Raw genomic sequence first — 19660 nt, forward strand, 5'->3', positions numbered from 1 at the left:
ATTTTAAAGAGATGCTTAACATTAAAAATAAATCAAAATACATTATAAATGTTAAAATCGATCCTAAATCGATACATTAAAAATAAAGGACCTTTTTTCTTCCTTTTCAGGATTTTGGCCAAACCAGATGATCAGGCCAGTTTTTTAAAAGCTCCTCTCTGGGAGGGAAGGCGGCTTATTCCACCTCATTCATTTGAGATCTTGCTTCGGCTTACATTCCCTGCTTCATCCGAGGTACGTTTTACTGTTTTGCAACTTACAAAACATAAACCTTAATGCGTCTGTCGCTTCTAATCACGAGTGTGGTCTTTAATTTGTGTGCACACAGCCTACTACAAGTAGGTTTAAGGCAATTTTTAAGTGCTATGTTTCTGTTTAGGATTGATTGCTTCACTGAATTTGTCAAGGCATTAATTGTATACTAAAATTCTCTTTTTGATCGTTGATTATGTAGAGAACCATAGAATCTCCATCTTCAGCTTCAGTTTCCTGCAAGCCCAAAACCTGTGAAAGAATCTGGAAATGTCCACGATGATAAGTTTAGTAGAGATGGTAAACACAACAATAGTGGATAGAAGCCATCTGTGAAATGGAATGATGTTGGTGAGTGTTATTGTTATGCTTATCTTCTTGTTTCCCTTTTTGATGCAATATGTGGAAACACACTTATGCTTAATTATTGCAGCTGGACTTGATGGAGCTAAACAAGCTTTACTGCAGATGGTGATACTACCGAGAGAACTCTTCATACAAATGTCTTATACCTGGACTTGATGGAGCTAAACAAGCTTTATTTTGTAGGATGCCGTCTCTCATACAAATGTCAAAACCTTGCAACTGTAAGACTCGAGAGTACTCTTTATAATTCATTTTTTTTAGGGTCTGATTTTAGCTAATGCCCTGTTTTTCTTCATCATCTTTGTTAATCTTATACATTCCTCTTGGTTTTTCTGGCAGCAGCGAGACATTCTCTGCTCTCCAGGATCATATAAAGCTTGCTCTCAAGTATTCAGGATCTTATACATTTCTTACTTATTTTTCTGTTTTTTTTCCAGGTTTTGGATGATGATGTTTATATCAATCAATGATGCTTTGTACTTAACATATTATAATTCTCAAAATATATTTTTTTAAATTTTAAGAACCCAGAATTATGATATACCATTGGAGCATACCATTTTACAGTTTTTCAAAAAAGTTTTTAACTTCATTATTTCTAAAAATTATAATTATAAACATACTTAAGCATCTTCTTATTGAACATGCTCTTAAGAAAGTGAAATCCTCTGTAATATAATCTTCTTTCCTCATCGCCCTTCAACTTTCCCAATTTTCTGAATTTGGTGTTTTGGCTTCGTTTCGACAGTTTGGAGATGCATCAAAAGAATATCTTTTAGCAAATCCAAGACTTTATATACATTCATGCATACAAAAGTTAATTGCACCCTTCATGGGTCGGAGAGGGATTACTCCGACAAACCGGGCAAGAACTATGCAACTTGAGCCACGCATCAATACATTCCGTATGGAAGCAATGTTCACATTCCGGTAAACACCTAACACTTTCTTTGGTTGCATATTCTGACAAACAAATGGAACATACAACATCATTTGACCCGGTCGGGAGTCTCCTACTCTCCCCTAACTCAACTTTCTTGTACGACTCAATAGTAGACTCATCGAGACCCGTCCTTGTGACTTCGTCGCTTGGCTGTGGCCTTACCGTTACAGATCCGGAAAGCCTTGCAACCACTGCGTGTTGTATCTGGGACGAGACTCTCTCAGAACTGCACATGACAAGACCGACACAAAAGGTCAAGGCGGTGAGCGGTCCGACTAGGGAGAGGCAGATTATCTTTAGTACTTGTAAGCCTGTGTTGTGAAGTCCTGTTTCGAAACAACAAAACGGGTCAACGGTGTAAGTTGTATGTACATATATAAATTCCAATGTTACGACATTCTCTCATGTTTGTTGCTATTTGAAATATATGATTGCTTTAATTAATCAAAGTCAATGATTTGATGTCATTATTTAAAGCCAACTAGTTTCATTTCTTTGATTAACACAACTCCTTGGATTTGAAGATTTCCACCATTCATTAATGGACTCTTTCGGAAAGAATATTCTCAAAAGTAGATGAAGTCGTTTCAAGTAGGAAGGTTGTGAAGGACAAAAGAAGAGAGAAGAATTGAGAATAATACGCACCAGAGTTAACAGAACTGAAGCATTGGACTTGGAGGGAAGTATTGTTTTTGAATCCACATCTCGAATTAGTCCTCCTCTCACAATCTCTGCAATCAGGGGAGTCCCATTTGAGCCACAGGTCTCGACTGTTTTGGCCACCAGGGAACGCCGTGTAGGCGACAGACCAAGAAAACGGAAGAGGTAACGTCTTAAAGATCTGACAAGAAGACGGCATCAAGCTGACAAGCTCCAACTGAACAACGAAGAAGGAGGAAGTGGAGTTACCAAGGCAATCGATGGCACTGAAAGATGCGGTGACGTTATCTTCCTTAGGACAGATCAAGAACGTGTAGTTACGAGGACGAAGAGGAGAGAAAGGAGATCTAGAGGCGTCAAAGTTAAGAAGCCGTCTAGCCAAGCAGTTATCAGGGTCGTTAAGGCGAATACGCTGCGTTTCATAATCAATCTCTCTGACCAGAAATGGTTCCGACATAGGAGGAAGCTTTAAGGCAGTCTTGCCACCATCTGTGCATAAAAGATTATATCCCGTGTAGCCACAGGACTCAGGATGATAAGGGAACAGCGAGAAAGGGAAACGGACATCGACGTAACCTTGTCCACATGAGGAAGTGTAGCAAGGTTTTGGTTGTGATGCGTTGAGGAGAGGGAAGATGATGAAGAAGAAGAAGATGAGATGAAGGAGGAGAGGGAGTTGTTGCGTCGAGAAGGTCATAATTGTGGTCCGGCACTAAGGGATAGGAAGATGAATAACTTACACTACTTATACAGACTAATGGAAAAAGTCAAAAAGACTAATTTGGCAATAGAAAATATATATATATATATATATTCTCTTGTATTCTATAACTATATGCAAATGGTATGAGTTAAGATAGAAGAAGAAGCTCTCTCAAGTCAATTCTCAGATAAGTCTAGCAACATATATTACATTGAAGAAGACAAGAGAATTAACATACCAGAAGCTAAAAGCTTTTTGATGGCGTAGAATCATAGCTGCTTCTGGGATCACGCAATCTTCAACCACATCGCTCTCTACACAAAAGAACATATTCGTATCCAAAAAAATAAAACAAAACAATCAACACATCAATGCAATATCCTAATCCCGAGATTCTCAACAAAGAGGGGGCAAGAGGACAGGAAGAAGCCTAACCGGAATGAGAAGAATCATCGATGAACTTTCCGGCGTAGGAATCGGCTCCGACGATTCGGATCCACCGCTTATGAATTTTCATCAAAAAGAAAAATCCCTAGATTGCGGACGGACTTCCGATCAACTAAACCCAATTTACTGAAAACAAATCCGTCCAAAATCTAGGGATTCTTCGTCTGATTTCCAAGGATGCTCGTTTCGTTTCTGATCCGTTTACCGCCTAACCGGGATGCGACTGATCAGTCATCAGTGGGTTCCGTCCGAATCTGGGGGTGAAATACTATACTAGTCTTCGTATTTTTGACTTGAAAATGGATTTTAGGCCCATATTAGTTTAAAGCCCGTTAGTATTATTGCCCTCTATTAGGTGACGCTGAAAACTACAACATTCACTCACTAAGAAAACGCGTACTTCTTGAAGATTTGACAAGACTTTAGGAACCGGCGAGATCTGATTCTGAAGTTGTGACGAAGGAGGTCATGGAGTTACCAAGGCAAATGAATGGGTTAGATTTCGAAGGAGGAGGATTTGACGTCTTCGTTAGGACAGCTCAACTCAAGAAGGTCAAGAGGAGAAAGAGGAGACCCTGAAGCCTCAAAGCTGAGGAGCCGTCTGCCTAAGCAGTTTATCAGGGTCGTTGAGGCGAATTCGCTGCGGTTTTATTTCTCGGACGAGACACATGATCCAGGGGGGGGGGGGGGGGGGGGGGTTTGAAGCTTTAAGTTAAGGCTGTCTCATTAAGATCGATGCAACGGAGGTTGATTCCTGGATAGCCACAGGACGAAGACTGCTTGGGAAATATCCAGAAAGGGAAGCTGACGTCAAGGTCCACATGAGGCACTGTAGCAACCAACGTTTTGGTTCTGAGGCATCTAGGTGAGGGAAGAGGAAGACGAGGAGAACGAATTGTTTTGAGAAAGTCATAAAATGTGTGTGGCTAGGCACTAAAAGGGAATTGTAAATTTGTAACTACTTGTAGATATATAATTAGAAAAAGTCAGAGAACAGTAATCAATATCTAATTTGGTAGTAATAGAATATGGTCGACATAAATCTTCTTATATTCATTGGTATGTGTTTCTTATACAAGAAGTTCAGTAACCCTGTCATACTTTTCTTATAAACAACTGTGAAGTTGTAAACTTATAATGAGCTAATTTATGTTTATCTTTATTTTACTGAAGAGAAAAGGATTGGAATACCAGATATACTTAAAAGCTTTGTGTGACTTGAAGACAAAGCACTGTGAAGGAATCAGAGAAGCTGCTGGGAGATTCTGATGGAAACAATGTCACCGTCTGTTCCTGCTTTCATTGTGTGGTACTTCACAAGGATTCCTGCAATTTAGATTAATTTGTTGAAGAATTGTAATTGTGTTTCTTTCTTCCTAGATAAAGATGGTTGATTATGTAATGTGATTTGGACTTGATACCTTCGTTTTGTTGCAGTCTCGTGTGAACAGCGACAGCGTGGGGTGCGATAACTGCTTTAGGTTGGGAATCATCTGGCTCTCCGGTCCAAGACTTGAGGTTGAGAATACCTATATATATAGAGGTTTCATGTGAGATGGAGAATGATTGAGGATGAAGCATAAGAGTGTAATTAAGTTACCTGAGGATGACGACTCTTTAAGGTGTTTGAGATCAAATATGGCTCCACAAGCTGCACTTGCGTCTTTCTGTAACTTATGAGATCCAATAAGATTGTAATCCCAGCTTCCATCTTTGTAGCCTTCACTGAGGAACAGTTCCATGTGCCTAGCATCAAGTGTTTGCATTGTTCCTACACAATAAATAGAAACACTCTTAATTAGTTGTAATTTCGTTGTACTAAATAGAGTAACATCAAATACTAAAGTTTCAGCAACAGATTAGAGTTGATTAGTATCTTTTACCATCACAGGTACTGAGGTCACAAACAGGGCAACGCACAAGCTGTAAATCTAAAAAAAAAAAGATAAGCCATGTTACAGTTTTTTTCCTGTAGTTTGACAAGATTCTGCAGATCATGAAAAAGAAAAGTTTGTTACCTGCAATCCAAATACCACTTTTGATGTCGTTGATGACACATGAACCACTGGATTGTAACATTCGGTCTATGGTTCCATCCCTTGGGACTTTCAGATGACCACTCAAACTCTCAGTCAGGAGCGAGCTTCGAGAGTCAAGTAGAAAGGCACCAATCCGCATCCAATCTATAATTACAGTGTCAAAACAAGATAGAAATGAGGCTGTGATCATCAAATGAAGAAGTTCAAAGTCAAAAGAGATCTGGACAGGCATGGTCGTTAATTTCAGTTTCCATAGAGAATCAACATATATATGGCCTGGTATCTATAATGAACATGATGACTTTTTGACAAATCAGTAGACTAAAGAGAGTATATGATGAACCCAACCCAATTCAGGGACTAACCAATATGCTTCTCCTTCTGACGGAACAAGTAAGAGTGACTCCCATCTGCAGTTTCCCATATTGTTTTTTTAGTTTACAATTGTATCAGAATGTAAAATTCGGAAGTTGATGTGAAGGTCATACTTACCAAAAGCTGAAGCATATATCTTAATCCAGCTGGAAGAAACGGGAAACGTCTCAGGGACCTGAAGATCACGCAAGCAGGCAAACCTCCAAACAATATCCTCCATTACGAGCTTGTTGAACCATTTGTTCGTTGCTCCCAGCATCACCAAGGATTTACCATCCAAAAACCTTGTTATGTATGTCCATACATCTTGCTCAAACCTGATTCAGCAGAGAAAATTATAAGATACGCTGAGTATAGGGACTTAGATCTAAGAAACTTGATTCGAAATTGGAAGAAATAGCGATTGATTTTTAAATTCTTTCTCAGTGGTATCTGGATTCGATTTTCGAAAACTGAAAGCGAAGGAACATGAAGAAAAACTCAAATCCCAGTTTCTATCAACCACACAATCAAGTAGAGAGATTGATATAAGCATCTGATTTACATACAAATCAAATTGATTCCGCGATTTCGTTCCCAGAAGGTAACGAAGAAGATTGATCGAACTCCATATCCTAGATCCATCCAATAGAGTAAGATTAAACACCGTACAAGCATTTCAAATTCAAATTGGAGCTCAACCCAAACTCGCACACAAAAACTATCCGAGAACAGATCTATTACGCTCATCAAATCCAAATTTCGCGAAGTATAGAGAGAGAGGTGGGGAAGAAAATTACCATGAGAAGCGAGGCTGGTAAGTATGAGCAGAGCACCGAGGAGATACACAGCCATGGATCCCTCTGAGGATCTTCCCGTTCTTCAGTTCGTTGCCATGAACGATTCTTCTCTTCACTCTACCATCTTCATCTCTCTGAAGATCGTTCTTATTTTCGTTGCTCTCGACCGATCGTCTCTTCAGTCCACCATTATCGTCTCCCTCCGGAGCTTTCCTCTTCCTACTCTCTCCTACAATTTCACCAGATCTCAACTTCATCTTCGTCTCTCTCTCTCTCCCTATCTCTCTCTGCTCACTCACTAGTCACTAGTTTGTTAAGAATTTGTTTCAAAATTTGGTTTTAGCTCTGAACCGTGTAGCTGTGATATATACCAAGCGAGGGAGACACAGCGAATTTTGAAAATTTTCATGTTAAATGACGTCTGTACCCCTGTAACAAACTTTGTGGGGCCGCCTCTTTACATTTCGAAATCGGCTTGAACTTAGATTCCGGTTTAGTATCAGCAGACGAAACCTAAACCAAGTTCTATATTTTTCTTTTTACCCAGTATGATTTGGCCTTGTTCATTAAAAATTAAGATCGGCATAGTAAATTCGACATAATTTGTAGAAACTTCGGTCTCGAAACTATATTCTGTGAAATGTTAAGAAGCTATAAACACTTGAACATTCTGGACCTAAACTAGGGTCGAAGTAAAGTCTTCTTTAGTTGCCTATAGAAGTTTTTCCCTTGAATTCTAGAAATTTACAAAATTTCCACGCCGGGAAATGTAGGCAGCGTGCACGCTTTAAACGGTGTAACTAATGAATCAATCGGAAAGAAGTCAGCATGAGCTAGCCACCGAGGGAAAAAACGGTTAACTTCCCATCACCGTCAGTTACTGCTCAAATTTGCAGCAAGTTTGAACGTTTGCAAGAATGGTTTAGACTTAAAAAAGACCTCTAGTTCATGAATTTGCGGCAGTTTGGAGCTTTACAAAGGCAAGGCACTTTGATTTCTTCAGATTCATCAACCTCAAAGAGATAATCATACCTGTAGAAAAATGGGTTTTCATTATTAAAGTAATCAATGTCGAAAAATCTGAGAATTCTATGAGAAGAGTAGCTGAATTGTTTTTTACGTAAGCTCTTCGCCAGCTGAGACAATGGTCTTTGCAATAAGGACGATTCTGTTGTCTTCGCCATCACCCATACTCACTATACGGGCATAGCAATTGGGCTTACACTGCACACGACATGACCATCGTTAATATTATTAGTTACCAGGCTTTGGTATCATGTGTCAGTTTACGGAACTTACTGAATGATTGATCAAGCGTGCTATGTTTCCAGAGTCTGTGGCATCAATCACTATCTCTTCACTTATCTTAAATAGCTGCGTTGTTAGACAATAAGTTAACCATTAGATGCAGCCAGCGGATAATGTTGAATGTAAGCAAGCAAATCACAACTTACGTAACAATCTTTGCCTTGAGAACGGTACTTTGCCTCTCTCAGATCTGCAACACTTCTCCTAACTTTCACCCCACGATACTCGATAATCTACACAAGAATTACAGTATCAGTAGTTTGTTTAAGATGCACATCAATTTGGCCATCGAAATCATGCATTATACAACATAAACTAAGTACCATTTGTCCTTCTTGAATATTTTTCTTTGCAAACAGACCCCATCCATGTATGCCAGATTTACCAAAGCAGACCCGCAAATTTTCCGTCCTCTGAAGAAGACATATTGTTAATAATGTTCTAGGATAATAAGATGAAGAAATTTTAACTCTTCTTGAGTCAATGTTTACCTGCAAATGTTTTAGCCGTTCTCTGAATGAGATAAAATCTGCTTCCTAGTGTAACAAGGTAAAAGGAAATTAAGATCTTGCTGAGATATCCAGAAAAAATGACCCAAGAAAGCAAAACACTGACATGAATCTAGCTCTGAATGAGAAACTTGCCTTAAAAGAGTTTAGATTCTCGATTTCACCCAAAGAATGATGGCTTGGTCCCTTAAGCCTATGGTATATCGCCTCCAGATCAATCTTCTGAAACATCAGCAGTAACAGGGATGAAATAGTACCATTGCCATGGAATACTTAAGAATGAAAGACTCTCCAATGTCCAAGAATAAACAAGATCCCCAGACGCATACCTTTGTGTTTGATCTACTATATATACGGCATCTTGCTGCATATTGAGAATCAATTACATGAGTCTGTTCGGATTGTGTTTGGATTTCGGAACCTGGAAGCTTTATCTTCTTAGTCATAACGAGTCTTGAACCTTTGGTGCGCCCATTTTGATTCTGAAGCAAATTTCTAGACCCAAATACTCCTGAGGGAGTGTGCACAACTACAACACTATTTGGATCTGGCTTCCTACATGGTGGGTAAATTGATACAGGCAATTAGTAGGTCCTCATATCACATAACAGATCAATTAAAGAACATGTCGGAAAAACAAATAACAAACCTGTGAAAAGAACAGTAAACGGATTTCCTGGTTCTCTGCAAACCATTTTTCTCCAGGCAGTGCAACTAAATTTCCACAGACAACAGTATCAGTTACATATCCATAAGAAGATTTTTTAAAAGAACACCTTTGTAAGGGAACTAAGGTGAAAAATGAAGATTATCATAAGCACACAGAGACCAAGCAGGTTAAGGACTAACCTCCATGTTGTAACCTGCCCGTGACGCACACATTGCGTGGAAGTGAGTGGCACACTTGCAGCAATGCACGCAGGAACCATGTGTCTGCTTACAAATTGTGCAAACCTAAAAGGTATTTTCAAAAAATATCAGATGTATATATATTATTAGATTCTAATAAAACATGTTCGTTATAATTTCCACATCTAGCATTTCGTTATACCTTTAAAAATGAATTAGCTGGAATTTTGAAAAGTCCAACAGCAGGCTCCATATTTTCATGATTCAGAAACCCAACTTCCGGTCGGAACCAAGCACATGTGACATGAACCCACAAACCCTCGACATCGCTTGGTTTTAAAGCACCGCCTGCATAAATGGAAGAGAAATTGTGTTTGAATATCATGACGGAAATAGAGATATGCAAATGAGTTAAATTTAAAGCACCTTTGTACCCAAAGAGAAATCTATGACTGAGTTTACTTAACTTGACCTTGTGACAGGACAGTCAATAATAAACCATTAATATTGCAAGATGGGGGGAAAATCGTAAAGAGAGCTAATTCTGCAGTAATACCTTTTACAGGACAAAGACAACACTCTCTCTCAATATCTGGTGTTTCACATGCTCTGCATACCCAGGAGGTGAGGTCCTGAGATTTGCTTACCCCATAGCATTCTTGGTGCACAGCCACCTGACATCTGAAGACATATTCATAAGATTGGTCAGACTTTCATATTTATGACCCCATGTTTGGTTATAAAACCGCTGTAGAATTCAGTATAACCAAAAATGCCAAAAATTAACCTGTTACAGATGATCATTTTATTTTCTTCCCAGTCTTCTACCCATCTGCATACAGCACACCTTTCAGTCGTCCACTTAGCACTGACTGGCTCATACTTTTCTGTGCATACAAAATAACGAGTAAGCAAGTTTCCAACCAAATTTGAATTCCAAAAGTAGGGAGCAGAGAGCTGAGCTTTAATCTACCTTGCAGCAAAGAGAGCATCTGGGTTTCTATAGTGTAGGTACTAAATTCTGCAATCTGTAATATATTGTTGTCAGTATTAAATCTCTTACATGCAAATTTCAGGGGTATATAAGGGCAACTTAATGAGAGAGTATAGCATAAGGGATGTACCCATTTTTCTAGAGGTAGCATTGTGTCTTTCACTCTTACGCTACACTTCCACTTTTTTGCTCTGCAGCCCGTATGCCGTTCCCATTCACTTGGTGACTGCTTCCTTGACCCACATGAACCACACTTGCACTCAATTCTGAAAACAATAGTTCCAAGATAAATATGTTGGTCTAATCTCTAAAACAACATTAGAATGATAACAAAAGCCTAGGATAAACGTGGAATAATAGTTTTCAGAGAAAAATTAGTTTTCCGATATTGTGTTTTGTAGTCATGAACATAGAAGATCCTTTCTAAATGAAGAAACTAAAATAAGGCTGAGATATATAAGACATACGCATGAAATTTTCTGATATATGTTCCTTCCATGCCATTACAGACTACAGTAACCTCATCAGGCAGCTCAGTCTCTGTCGCCTTTTCTGTAGACCTGTCCCAAAGAGGTAGTGAAAAGGAAATTTCGAAGATTAAAGAATTAGCAATAGAGAAATGCGAACAATCAAAGCAGGAGAGCATGAGATGTTAACAACATACTTGAACACTGAGTTATGTTCTTCTAATATTGTTGGCGAAAGCTCATGCTGCACCTTACAATTAGGGCAATAGTAATTGTTGTGCTCCAGTTCCTTAAGATAATAACCAAATCAGTGCAAACGTTCGATAGGTGTCTTATAATACTTAGAATCAAAAGTTAAAGATGCACGGAGATGCACCTTAATGCGTTTATTTGAAATGTTGTCGCATTCAGCATGTACCCATACATCACACCCATCACAACAAACCTAATACATCAAATCAAGTCAGCTACATAAATAAAATAGTTTCTAATCAGCTCCATATTTCACCAAACATGGTCACATATATATATTCTCACCCAATCTCCATCATCTGAAGGGTGCCATATTCTCTTGCAAATGCCACAACACTGATTGGATTTCCGCAACTGAAACAACAAATTTGGATTATTCCTTTTGGTAAGAGAAAACCAAAGGCGAAGAGTGAAGACATTTAAATACCTTTGAACAGTGTTTGCATAAAAGCTCTTCAGGTTGTGACCCTTTTGTCCTTTTTAGAGATTTTAATGGCATTACTGAGCCACAGCCGTCGCATGTCGTTATGTCTGCATGACATGAACCCTACAGAAATAAAATCAGCATATCGTTTTAGGGGACGCAACCCAATAACCGTTGAAGTGTCGGATACAAGTACATCATCACCAGATGTAGGTGGATATGAATTACACAAGATGCTTATGAAACTGACTGGTGATAGTGAAAGTAAGAACCTGTCCTTAATTAATTTACTTTGTCTTCCTAAATCACTAAAACAGCAAACTTGAAGATCTGACCCAAAAAAAAGAAGAACATGTGTCAAGGAAACGTACCTGAATTCTAGAAGCAGGCCCATACTCCTGGTCGGATTCCGTAGCAGAGGAATCTGGGCAGCTAATTTCAGGACGCTCGACCCCATTTTCAGCTAAAACTGCTTCCTCTAGTGCCTTCTTAAATTCACTTGGTTTGTAATTGTACAAGTTTGTCTGATCCTGAAATCTGAAGAGATGAATTCGAGATTAAGGAACAGACGCAAACAAACAATTAATTATGAAAGAATCAAGAAAGAGCGTCTCATGTACTTACTTGTCCATAAATTCCGTAAATGGATACATCATTCCTTGCCTGACCCATGCGTAGTCCTGTTAATGACCATAAGTTTCAGAAGAATTAAAGATCCGTACAAAAAAAGAGCATCAAACGCGAGCTAGAAAACACAGAGAGAGATTAAAGAATAGATACCCTCTGAGTTCCATTCTTGGAGTACCCAAAAAACATGACACATATTGCTCCAGGGACGCAATGTTTCAAGACCGGAGTAGGCGCTTGTGATAATGGATCGATCACCACAGCCGGCCATGCTGGGAATTTTTTCCCACACTTGGCCCAGACAAGATCGCCGACTGTAAAGTCCTCTGGTTTATACACGCCCTTACGCGTGGCGTCGGACTTCTTCTTGAGCATTCCAGAATTAGCGTCGTCGGAGGAAGACACCATGGGAATTTGAACATCCCAGCCATCAAAATCTACTTCGCTGCTGTCTCCGTTATCCTTACGAGGAACCACCAGCTTCGCGGCTTTGCTGCGATTCAATTTCGAGCTTCCACTGAAACCTTTGGCCTTCTTCCCCGAATACATGTCGTCATCATGGCTAGACTCCGTCGTCGACTCGACCTTACGACTGCTGACTTTCCATGAACCAACAACCGAATCGTTAAACCTTGAAGGAACCACTCGAACTCTGCCCCGCGAAGACTTGGACTGGTCTGAGCCCGGTTGAGTGGTCAAGCAGCTTGAGCTACTACTGGTAAGACCTTCGGGCTCTGAACATGGTTGATCTACGCTTGCTCTTTGTCTCTTCTTATACACCATAATCTCACCCTTTTTGCTCCCATAATCAATTTCTGAATCAATTTTGCACCTCTTCAGATTCTGATTCTCGAAGGTCTTCAAGGTTCGTTTCAAAATCATGTCCTAACTCAAAACGATTCTGGCCTACTCAACATACGCGACCATCCAAATTCCGATTCCAAAACCCTAATTTCATCAAACAAACAAATTCGCCGCTCGGACCTCCGGAAACAAAACAAAAAACAAAAACCTCGAAACGTATATCCAATAATACCTCTCGCAAATCGGCTCTAGTATATGAACCCAATGCGAAACCGCTTCTTAAACCCTAAATTCGAAAACGAAATCAAAATCCTCGGAATTCGTACGTGACGATAGAATTAAGAAATCGAACGACGGAGAAACAGACGACGGAGGAACAGACCAAAATACTCGTCGCGAAATTCTGGAGAATTATAAGTGTGTATCACTACGGAGAAGATAAAAAAAAACCTAAAAGCTCCTTATAAAAAAATCGACGGCGAAGGGAAACAAAAGAGGAGGAGGAGGAGGAGGAGAAGGATCTTTGTTAGTTTTGGGTTTTGAGAGCGTGTGTTCTGGTGAAGGAGACACAGACACCGTCGGTTTAATATTTTTTCCCAATTATTTTACGCTTAAACCGTGAAATCAATTCGCTTAAACAATAATGGACAATTGTTATAGGTTTTTGTTCGAAATAGACCACAATTTAGTTTTTTTTCCAAAAATATTATAAAAATATATTTTTTGTCAAAAATGTAACATAATTGAACTAAAATTTTAATACTAAAAACTAATTTATAAATTTTAAATACTAAATCCTACATCTAAAAACTATATTCTAAAACTAAATATATCAACCCAAACTTTTAAAAAAAAATTTTACATCATTAAAATTCAACTTTTATATTTATGGTAATTTTGGAAAAAAAACTTTTATGATATTTTTGGGTAAAAAATTATAACGTGGCATTGTTGGAAAAAAAAAATTCAGTGGTATTTAAAAGAATTTTTCATAAGTAAAACGAAAATTAGAAATCGAGTAATGCTGACGTGGCGGTTCGATGAAACAGTGTTTGGCTCCAGGGATTGGGGACGGAGGGAAGACTACGAAAATTTCAGGCCTACAAGAGCGCCAAGTCGAAAACTTCCTTTTCAGTTTATCCGACGTGGCACTTCACTAAATTTTTTTTTTTTGGTCACAAATTATGAGAAAAAAATCAAAAGCTTGTTGGGCCTATATACAGTATATGCGTGAGATACTTGGGTGCATATTGGGTCTATGCTTTTTCTTTTATTAATTAATTTTTTTAATTAATTTTATTTCCTTTTATTAATTGGGACTATAAACATGTGAGATTATTTATCTCATGATCAAAGTTTCTCATCTTTAGGGCAAGTCCATCAAAGAATTTTAACAGTTTCTTAAGAGTTACTAAAGTATTAGATGTGATTAAATTTAATTGTTTTTGTATGTTTTAGTTTAGAATCGTTGTTTAGATAAGATGTTTTTGGTAAGTTTAGAAACTGAGGTGTGTCAGTTTCTGATTGGGTGAGAGAAAAATACAATTTTCTTTTATTTTTTTTGTTAATTGAATTTCTCTTTCATCTCTCTCTCGTCTTTTTTTTTTCGAACCACCTCTCTCGTCTCTCTCCTTTGTTCGACAGAGAAAACAACAAGACTCTCGATTTGGATTTTACCGGCGGTGATTCAGTCATCAATCATATTAGGTATGGGAGTGATGCATGCAGGAGATTGTTGTGAAGAAGGACATGATCTTGGTTCATCGATCCGGCAGCCCTTTGTTGACCCAATCGGATTTTAAATCTCCAACGGAGTAAGTTTTTTTTCTTGGTCATAATCCAATTGATTTCCTTTGGATCGACATGCATCAGAATTTTAGGGATGTGAGAAGAAATTAGGTTTCAAGAAATTAGAATCGATATTAGCAAAGTTTGAAGGTGATAAAATTGATTTATGGTTCTATGATGGGAAGTTATTAACTGGTAACAAGTCAGTTGAAGATTCCGGGTTTGTGAGGTAGTTTGTTTCTGGTTTCTCAATTTTACTTCATTCGTGAAACTGAGTTGATGTAGTTTTGTGTCAGCGTGTAACACCACAAGAGGTATTTGAAGATGAATGGTTCAAAAAAGATTACAAGCCTCCAGTGTTCGAGGATAAGGATGATTCAAACATGGAGGATATTGCTGCTGTTTTCAAGGACTCCGAGAGGTGAGGATAATTTCATTTCTTGTTCCATTTTTAAAATTTTTATATTAAGAATAACATCATATATAAGGCGGCTTGTGATGATCATGTACAAGAACATCATGTTACTGAGAAGAAAGAAGAGCAACCAGCGGGAATCATTGCATTTGAGATCATCGCAGTGTCAAGGGGGCATAACCTAGAGAATCTCTTGGATCCAGAACAGGTTTGTGTTTCGATATAAAGAACCGGCACTCTTTGTATTTGTAATCTTCTGTTAGTGAAATGTTTGCTTAAAAACAAGAAACAGGAGTTTAAGAGGGAAACAAGGATAACACTGAGAGGAGGCGCGAATGAGATCATCGAGAAGATAGAAAGAAGCTGCAAAACCAAAGCCTCTCGGTTTTGATGTGCAAAAGAAAAACTACAAGGTTAGTTAGTAAAAACTCTGAAACAGGAAAGGAAATGAAATGAAAATAATCAATAACTAAGACAACTTGATATATCTCAGATGAGGCGCGGCTTGAGAATGTCAAGGCTGGGAGAAAAGGAAATCTCAATGTGGCGACAGAGGTATGTTATATGAGACTGGACATTCAAGAAAGTGTTGGTGAATTATCATTGGTTTATCAGTTTCTGATCTGATCTAGAGTGTCCTGTTTGTATGGTGTGTGACAAGTAGCGCCAAGTCTTCTTTTAATTGTTTTTACCATGTAAGAAATTTATAAACTCTCTCACTTTACCTTCTTATTTATTACAGTGTGTGTTGTGTGGAGAAGTCACATAGAGACAATGTAGGTTGGAGCCCTTGGTCTCTTCAATCGTATGATGGCGTATGGTTCTGCAGCGGATGCGTATGACGAATACCTCCGTCTTGCTGAAAGCACCGCTATGTTATGTTTGGAAAAGTTTGTTGAAGGAATAGTTCATTTATTTGGAGATGAGTATCTACGCAGACCCACACCAGAAGATGTTCAACGACTACTCGATATTGGAGAGATACGCGGATTTCCCAGGATGATAGGAAGCATAGATTGTATGCATTGGGAGTGGAAGAATTGCCCGATTGCATGGAAAGGTCAATATACACGTGGATCTGGAAAGCCAACAATTGTTTTCTAGGTTGTAGCTTCACAAGACCTCTGGATATGGCATGCATTTTTTGGAGCTCCAGGTACATTAAACGATATCAATATTCTCGATCGCTCACCAGTTTTTGATGACATATTACAAGGTGTAGCTCCCAAAGTAAAATACATTGTCAACGGACGACAATATCATATGGCTTACTATCTCACCGATGGTATTTATCCAAAATGGGCTACTTTTGTCAAATCAATTTCAATGCCACAAGATCCGAAAGAATCGTTATTTGCTACATAACAAGAAGTTGTACGTAAAGATGTCGAGCGTGCTTTTGGAGTCTTGCAAGCTCGATTTGCCATAGTCAAAAACCCAGCTCTTATGTTGGATAAGGTAAAAATTGGAAACATAATGAGAGCATGTATCATATTGCACAACATGATTGTAGAAGATGAACGTGATGGGTATACTCAGTATGATGAGGCCACATTTGCACAAGTAAATCAAACCGAACTTCAGAAGTGGATTTCACGTATTCTATAGACATCCCTTCAAATCTCATAAATATGATGGGCGATACGATAACCATTCGAAATGAAGTTCGTGAGAAGAAAATACATGACTGACTACAAGCGGATTTGGTTGAGCATATATGGGAAAAGTTTGGCACAAATCAATATTAAATTAATCATTTCGTAATCTATTTTTAATATGCTTTTATGTAATGTTTATTTAAATTTTTATTGAATGCAATATTTTTAAGTTTTTTAAAAGTATACAAATCTTATGAATTTAAACAAAATACCATAATAATTTACAATAAAAATATATATACACTTTTTTAAGAACCTAAAATTTAACAACCTTCAATGGACCCATAAAATATCCAAGTTTCTTAAGAAGTTCTTAATTTCATTTTTTTCAAAATTAAGAATAAAATATGTTTTAAGATACTTTGCTTAAATCCTTTGATGGCAATGTCCTTACAATACTGCAAGTTGAAATTTTTCTAGTTTAGAGTCCATTGTACGCTTTGTTTTCAATTTTCGATATTTGCTAATTTTTGATAAAAGTATATTTAAAAGAAGAAAAAAAATCATCTCAAACTTTACGAGGAAAAAAATATTTATTTGTCTTCCACAACCAATTTAGCACAGCCCCAAATTTGTATTTACTATATTATGATTGAAAGGGACACTAAATTTGCAATTGAACAAAAATGGACAATACTTTTGTTAATCCGATTAACTTAATCGTTTAGGGCCTCCATAATGTTATTAACGTCTGTGTACCTGTACAAACTCCCATATATACTCAAGGAAATAAATAAGGGTATGATACTATGGTTTCACTTTTCAGGAACAACAACCTTCAAAACTCAACTTACATCTTAAATGAGAACAAATTAAGATCCAAAAATAAACAAACCTTGTAAGAAAAGAAAAAAAAACAATCATATGGCCGCCAAAAAACAATTCACTTATCGACTATAAAATTCAATGACCATAATGACTTTAGCCAAGATTTTTTTTTTTTGAAGTGTCTTTATATATGTACAAGAAACAAATCAATGACAAAAACAGATGATCTTGAATCAGACACTAGTAGAAGAACTTGGATGTGCCTCAAAAGAGGGAGGGGTGTGAGAAGATGGTGAACCAATGGAGCCACGGATCCTTAATATTTCAAGAACAACAAAAGCAAGTAACGTCAATGACAACACAAATCCATATCCAATTTTCCATCCATCTCCTCCGTTATTCGCCATTCGAATCCCAAGAACAATGTTCACTGCTCCAAAAAAGAGAGAGATTCTCCCAATCCAATGATGATACCAATTCCAATATCTCCTCATCTTCGTCTCTTTCTGTGGCCGTGCAAAGAAAGCCAAAACCTACAAAATAGAACCCCATATATGTTTCAGCCAAAACTTAAAACCCTTATTTGGACGGATTCTTCTTAAACTCGAAAGACTTCTCAAACCTGAAGAATGCTAAGGACTAGAAGAAAGATCCCAATGCCTCGATGTGCAGGTATATTCGGATGGATCCTATTGTAAAGCTGAATCCCAAGAATAACAGCGGCTAAACCGAAGATAAACCCCGTAAACTGTAAACCGATATGTAGATAGTACCAAAGAGGGTCTTTATGTCTAAGATATCTCGCCAGGATTGCCCCTACGGGAAGTAAGAAACCCCATCCGAGTATCGCCATTACTCCATGCTTTGTCTTCTCCGTAGAAGTCGTCGTCTTTGTAGAGGTTGCTCCACTCGCTGCTGCACAGACCAAGAAAACACAAGACACACTAAGTATTGGATCGTCCCCTGTGTTTTAACTTGTCTAGACTAGTATTATGGACATTAACGTTATAAAAGCTTGCACGTAAAACATTAGTGTCACAACATTTTTAGTGTTTTGCATATATACCTTTGGAGAAATCGACGATGACTGTAGTTTTATCATCGTGCTTAGTCAAACGGCCTAGCTTGGAAGGATAAGCGGTGCTAAACGCTAGAATGACAGCTCTACGAGGAACTCTAACGGCGAACTTAACCTGAAAAGCCAAGTAAATCATTGCTCCGTGAAGAGCCACCACAGGAGGCACTTTTTGTAGTTGCAATTCTCCTTGATCCGGCACAACTTGGTCTCTCTCCGTTCCTTGGAGATAGTATTGTATGATTTTGGCGTGACCCTTTTTCGAAATCCACCCGATCATCGCGCTTGATCCAACCATTCTCCCGTCTTTCGAGAATCCTATCCCAACCCATCCGGTTGCGTATAAAGCTGATACTATGATCGTCATCACATTGTCTCTGCTTTCTGAGTACTGCAAAACAGAGACATTAGAAATCAAAATCATGGATTGGTTTGAAAAGCAAAGAAAGTAAAAATCAAAATGTGTTATGGTAATGTTTTACCCGTAAGACGAACGTGTTCCAAAGAGGAGTACATGGCATGTTATCGGAGATATTGCTGTACGGTGGTGGGAGAAAATCAGATAATCGGTTAGCAAAACAGAGATTCTGGTTAGAGTCGTTTATGGCATTGACGTCATCTGCGACTAGAAAGGGAAGATCTTGTCCGATAAAGAGACAGAGGATGTAAAACCCTAAGAAGGCTCTCATGGTAGGAATCGAAGCAGAGGCGAATAGGAGCAAGCGTGGAGTGAGGTACGATGTGGAGGGTGTGTTTTGGTGTTGGTTGCTTGAAGAGGAAGAAGAAGAGTGATTGAGAGTTTGGTGGTGAAAGTGGTTGAAGATGGCGATCAATCATAATCATCAAATTGTTTTTAAATCAGCTAGCTCCTTCGATTGGATTTTGAGAGAGATACTGGAGTTGATGTTTCACTGGTTAAGTATCGGACAATTTATGTCCCCCCAGTCACAAAAACCGACAAAAATTTAAAATATACCAAGAGATGCGATGAAATAATTGCTTTTTGCCAGTTAAAACAATTGTCAATTGCTATTTGTGGTTGAGAAATTATATGAAAATACTTTTTAAGAATCTGGAGTTCTCTTTTTTTTTTTTTTTTTTTTTTTTTTTTAACTTTGCTTATTTGAGGGGAAGAAGAAGAAGGCAGAGATGGGAGAG

General features: G+C 38.2%; 4 protein-coding genes, 1 long non-coding RNA gene and 1 pseudogene across 16 annotated transcripts; 2 read left to right on the forward strand and 4 right to left on the reverse strand.

The window, feature by feature from the left end:
• Window positions 1–1374: 1374 nt before the first annotated feature.
• Window positions 1375–3607, reverse strand: LOC104699712 (RING-H2 finger protein ATL22). 4 transcript variants are annotated; one of them, XM_087491816.1, is made up of 4 exons: window positions 3360–3607; window positions 3163–3238; window positions 2207–2933; window positions 1375–1887 (listed from the first exon to the last, which is right to left on the reverse strand). In XM_087491816.1, the coding sequence occupies exons 3-4, from the start codon at window positions 2916–2918 to the stop codon at window positions 1436–1438; spliced, it is 1164 nt and encodes a 387-aa protein (XP_087347942.1). In that variant the 5' UTR covers window positions 2919–2933; window positions 3163–3238; window positions 3360–3607; the 3' UTR covers window positions 1375–1435. The 4 variants fall into 4 exon arrangements, 3 of the variants coding, with proteins under 3 accessions (XP_087347942.1, XP_087347944.1, XP_087347943.1); XM_087491818.1 differs by having other exon boundaries at window positions 2207–2438; window positions 3360–3500; XM_087491817.1 differs by lacking the exon at window positions 3163–3238 and having other exon boundaries at window positions 2207–2438; window positions 3360–3510.
• A 147-nt stretch (window positions 3608–3754) lies between these two features.
• Window positions 3755–5226, forward strand: LOC147925000 (uncharacterized). 2 transcript variants are annotated; one of them, XR_015584644.1, is made up of 3 exons: window positions 3755–4236; window positions 4545–4680; window positions 4809–5226. It is a non-coding gene; the product is annotated as an uncharacterized LOC147925000 (long non-coding RNA). The 2 variants fall into 2 exon arrangements; XR_015584643.1 differs by having other exon boundaries at window positions 4070–4430.
• Window positions 4401–6934, reverse strand: LOC104749135 (putative F-box protein At3g61730). Its single transcript, XM_087491819.1, has 8 exons — window positions 6565–6934; window positions 5903–6102; window positions 5776–5820; window positions 5390–5554; window positions 5255–5302; window positions 4972–5142; window positions 4793–4900; window positions 4401–4697 (listed from the first exon to the last, which is right to left on the reverse strand). The coding sequence occupies exons 1-8, from the start codon at window positions 6819–6821 to the stop codon at window positions 4615–4617; spliced, it is 1077 nt and encodes a 358-aa protein (XP_087347945.1). The 5' UTR covers window positions 6822–6934; the 3' UTR covers window positions 4401–4614.
• Window positions 6935–7166: 232 nt separating this feature from the next.
• Window positions 7167–13530, reverse strand: LOC104749137 (histone-lysine N-methyltransferase ATX3). Of its 7 annotated transcripts, none has more exons than XR_015584641.1 (24): window positions 13031–13354; window positions 12148–12942; window positions 11992–12047; window positions 11739–11904; window positions 11371–11490; window positions 11229–11297; window positions 11068–11136; window positions 10889–10980; window positions 10692–10784; window positions 10355–10490; window positions 10204–10258; window positions 10018–10117; window positions 9787–9911; window positions 9433–9578; window positions 9231–9335; window positions 9031–9095; window positions 8711–8936; window positions 8517–8600; window positions 8364–8401; window positions 8196–8285; window positions 8019–8105; window positions 7864–7938; window positions 7685–7788; window positions 7167–7596 (listed from the first exon to the last, which is right to left on the reverse strand). XR_015584641.1 is itself a non-coding variant. In XM_087491814.1 (24 exons), the coding sequence occupies exons 2-24, from the start codon at window positions 12874–12876 to the stop codon at window positions 7506–7508; spliced, it is 2931 nt and encodes a 976-aa protein (XP_087347940.1). In that variant the 5' UTR covers window positions 12877–12942; window positions 13031–13433; the 3' UTR covers window positions 7167–7505. The 7 variants fall into 7 exon arrangements, 4 of the variants coding, with proteins under 4 accessions (XP_087347940.1, XP_087347941.1, XP_087347939.1 ...); XM_087491814.1 differs by having other exon boundaries at window positions 8364–8408; window positions 8517–8603; window positions 13031–13433; XM_087491815.1 differs by having other exon boundaries at window positions 8364–8408; window positions 13031–13383.
• Window positions 13531–15789: 2259 nt separating this feature from the next.
• Window positions 15790–16749, forward strand: LOC104753197 (uncharacterized; annotated as a pseudogene).
• Window positions 16750–17418: 669 nt separating this feature from the next.
• On the reverse strand, window positions 17419–19637 carry LOC104788479 (cytochrome b561 and DOMON domain-containing protein At3g61750-like). 2 transcript variants are annotated; one of them, XM_010514245.3, is made up of 4 exons: window positions 18985–19637; window positions 18494–18893; window positions 18050–18342; window positions 17419–17960 (listed from the first exon to the last, which is right to left on the reverse strand). In XM_010514245.3, the coding sequence occupies exons 1-4, from the start codon at window positions 19189–19191 to the stop codon at window positions 17661–17663; spliced, it is 1200 nt and encodes a 399-aa protein (XP_010512547.2). In that variant the 5' UTR covers window positions 19192–19637; the 3' UTR covers window positions 17419–17660. The 2 variants fall into 2 exon arrangements, with proteins under 2 accessions (XP_010512547.2, XP_010512548.2); XM_010514246.3 differs by having other exon boundaries at window positions 18050–18339; window positions 18985–19486.
• Between the last annotated feature and the right edge of the window lie 23 nt (window positions 19638–19660).

Source organism: Camelina sativa, chromosome 16 (assembly GCF_030686135.1).
Source record: "Camelina sativa cultivar CO46 ecotype springtype chromosome 16, ASM3068613v1".
Classification (NCBI taxonomy): domain Eukaryota; kingdom Viridiplantae; phylum Streptophyta; class Magnoliopsida; order Brassicales; family Brassicaceae; genus Camelina; species Camelina sativa.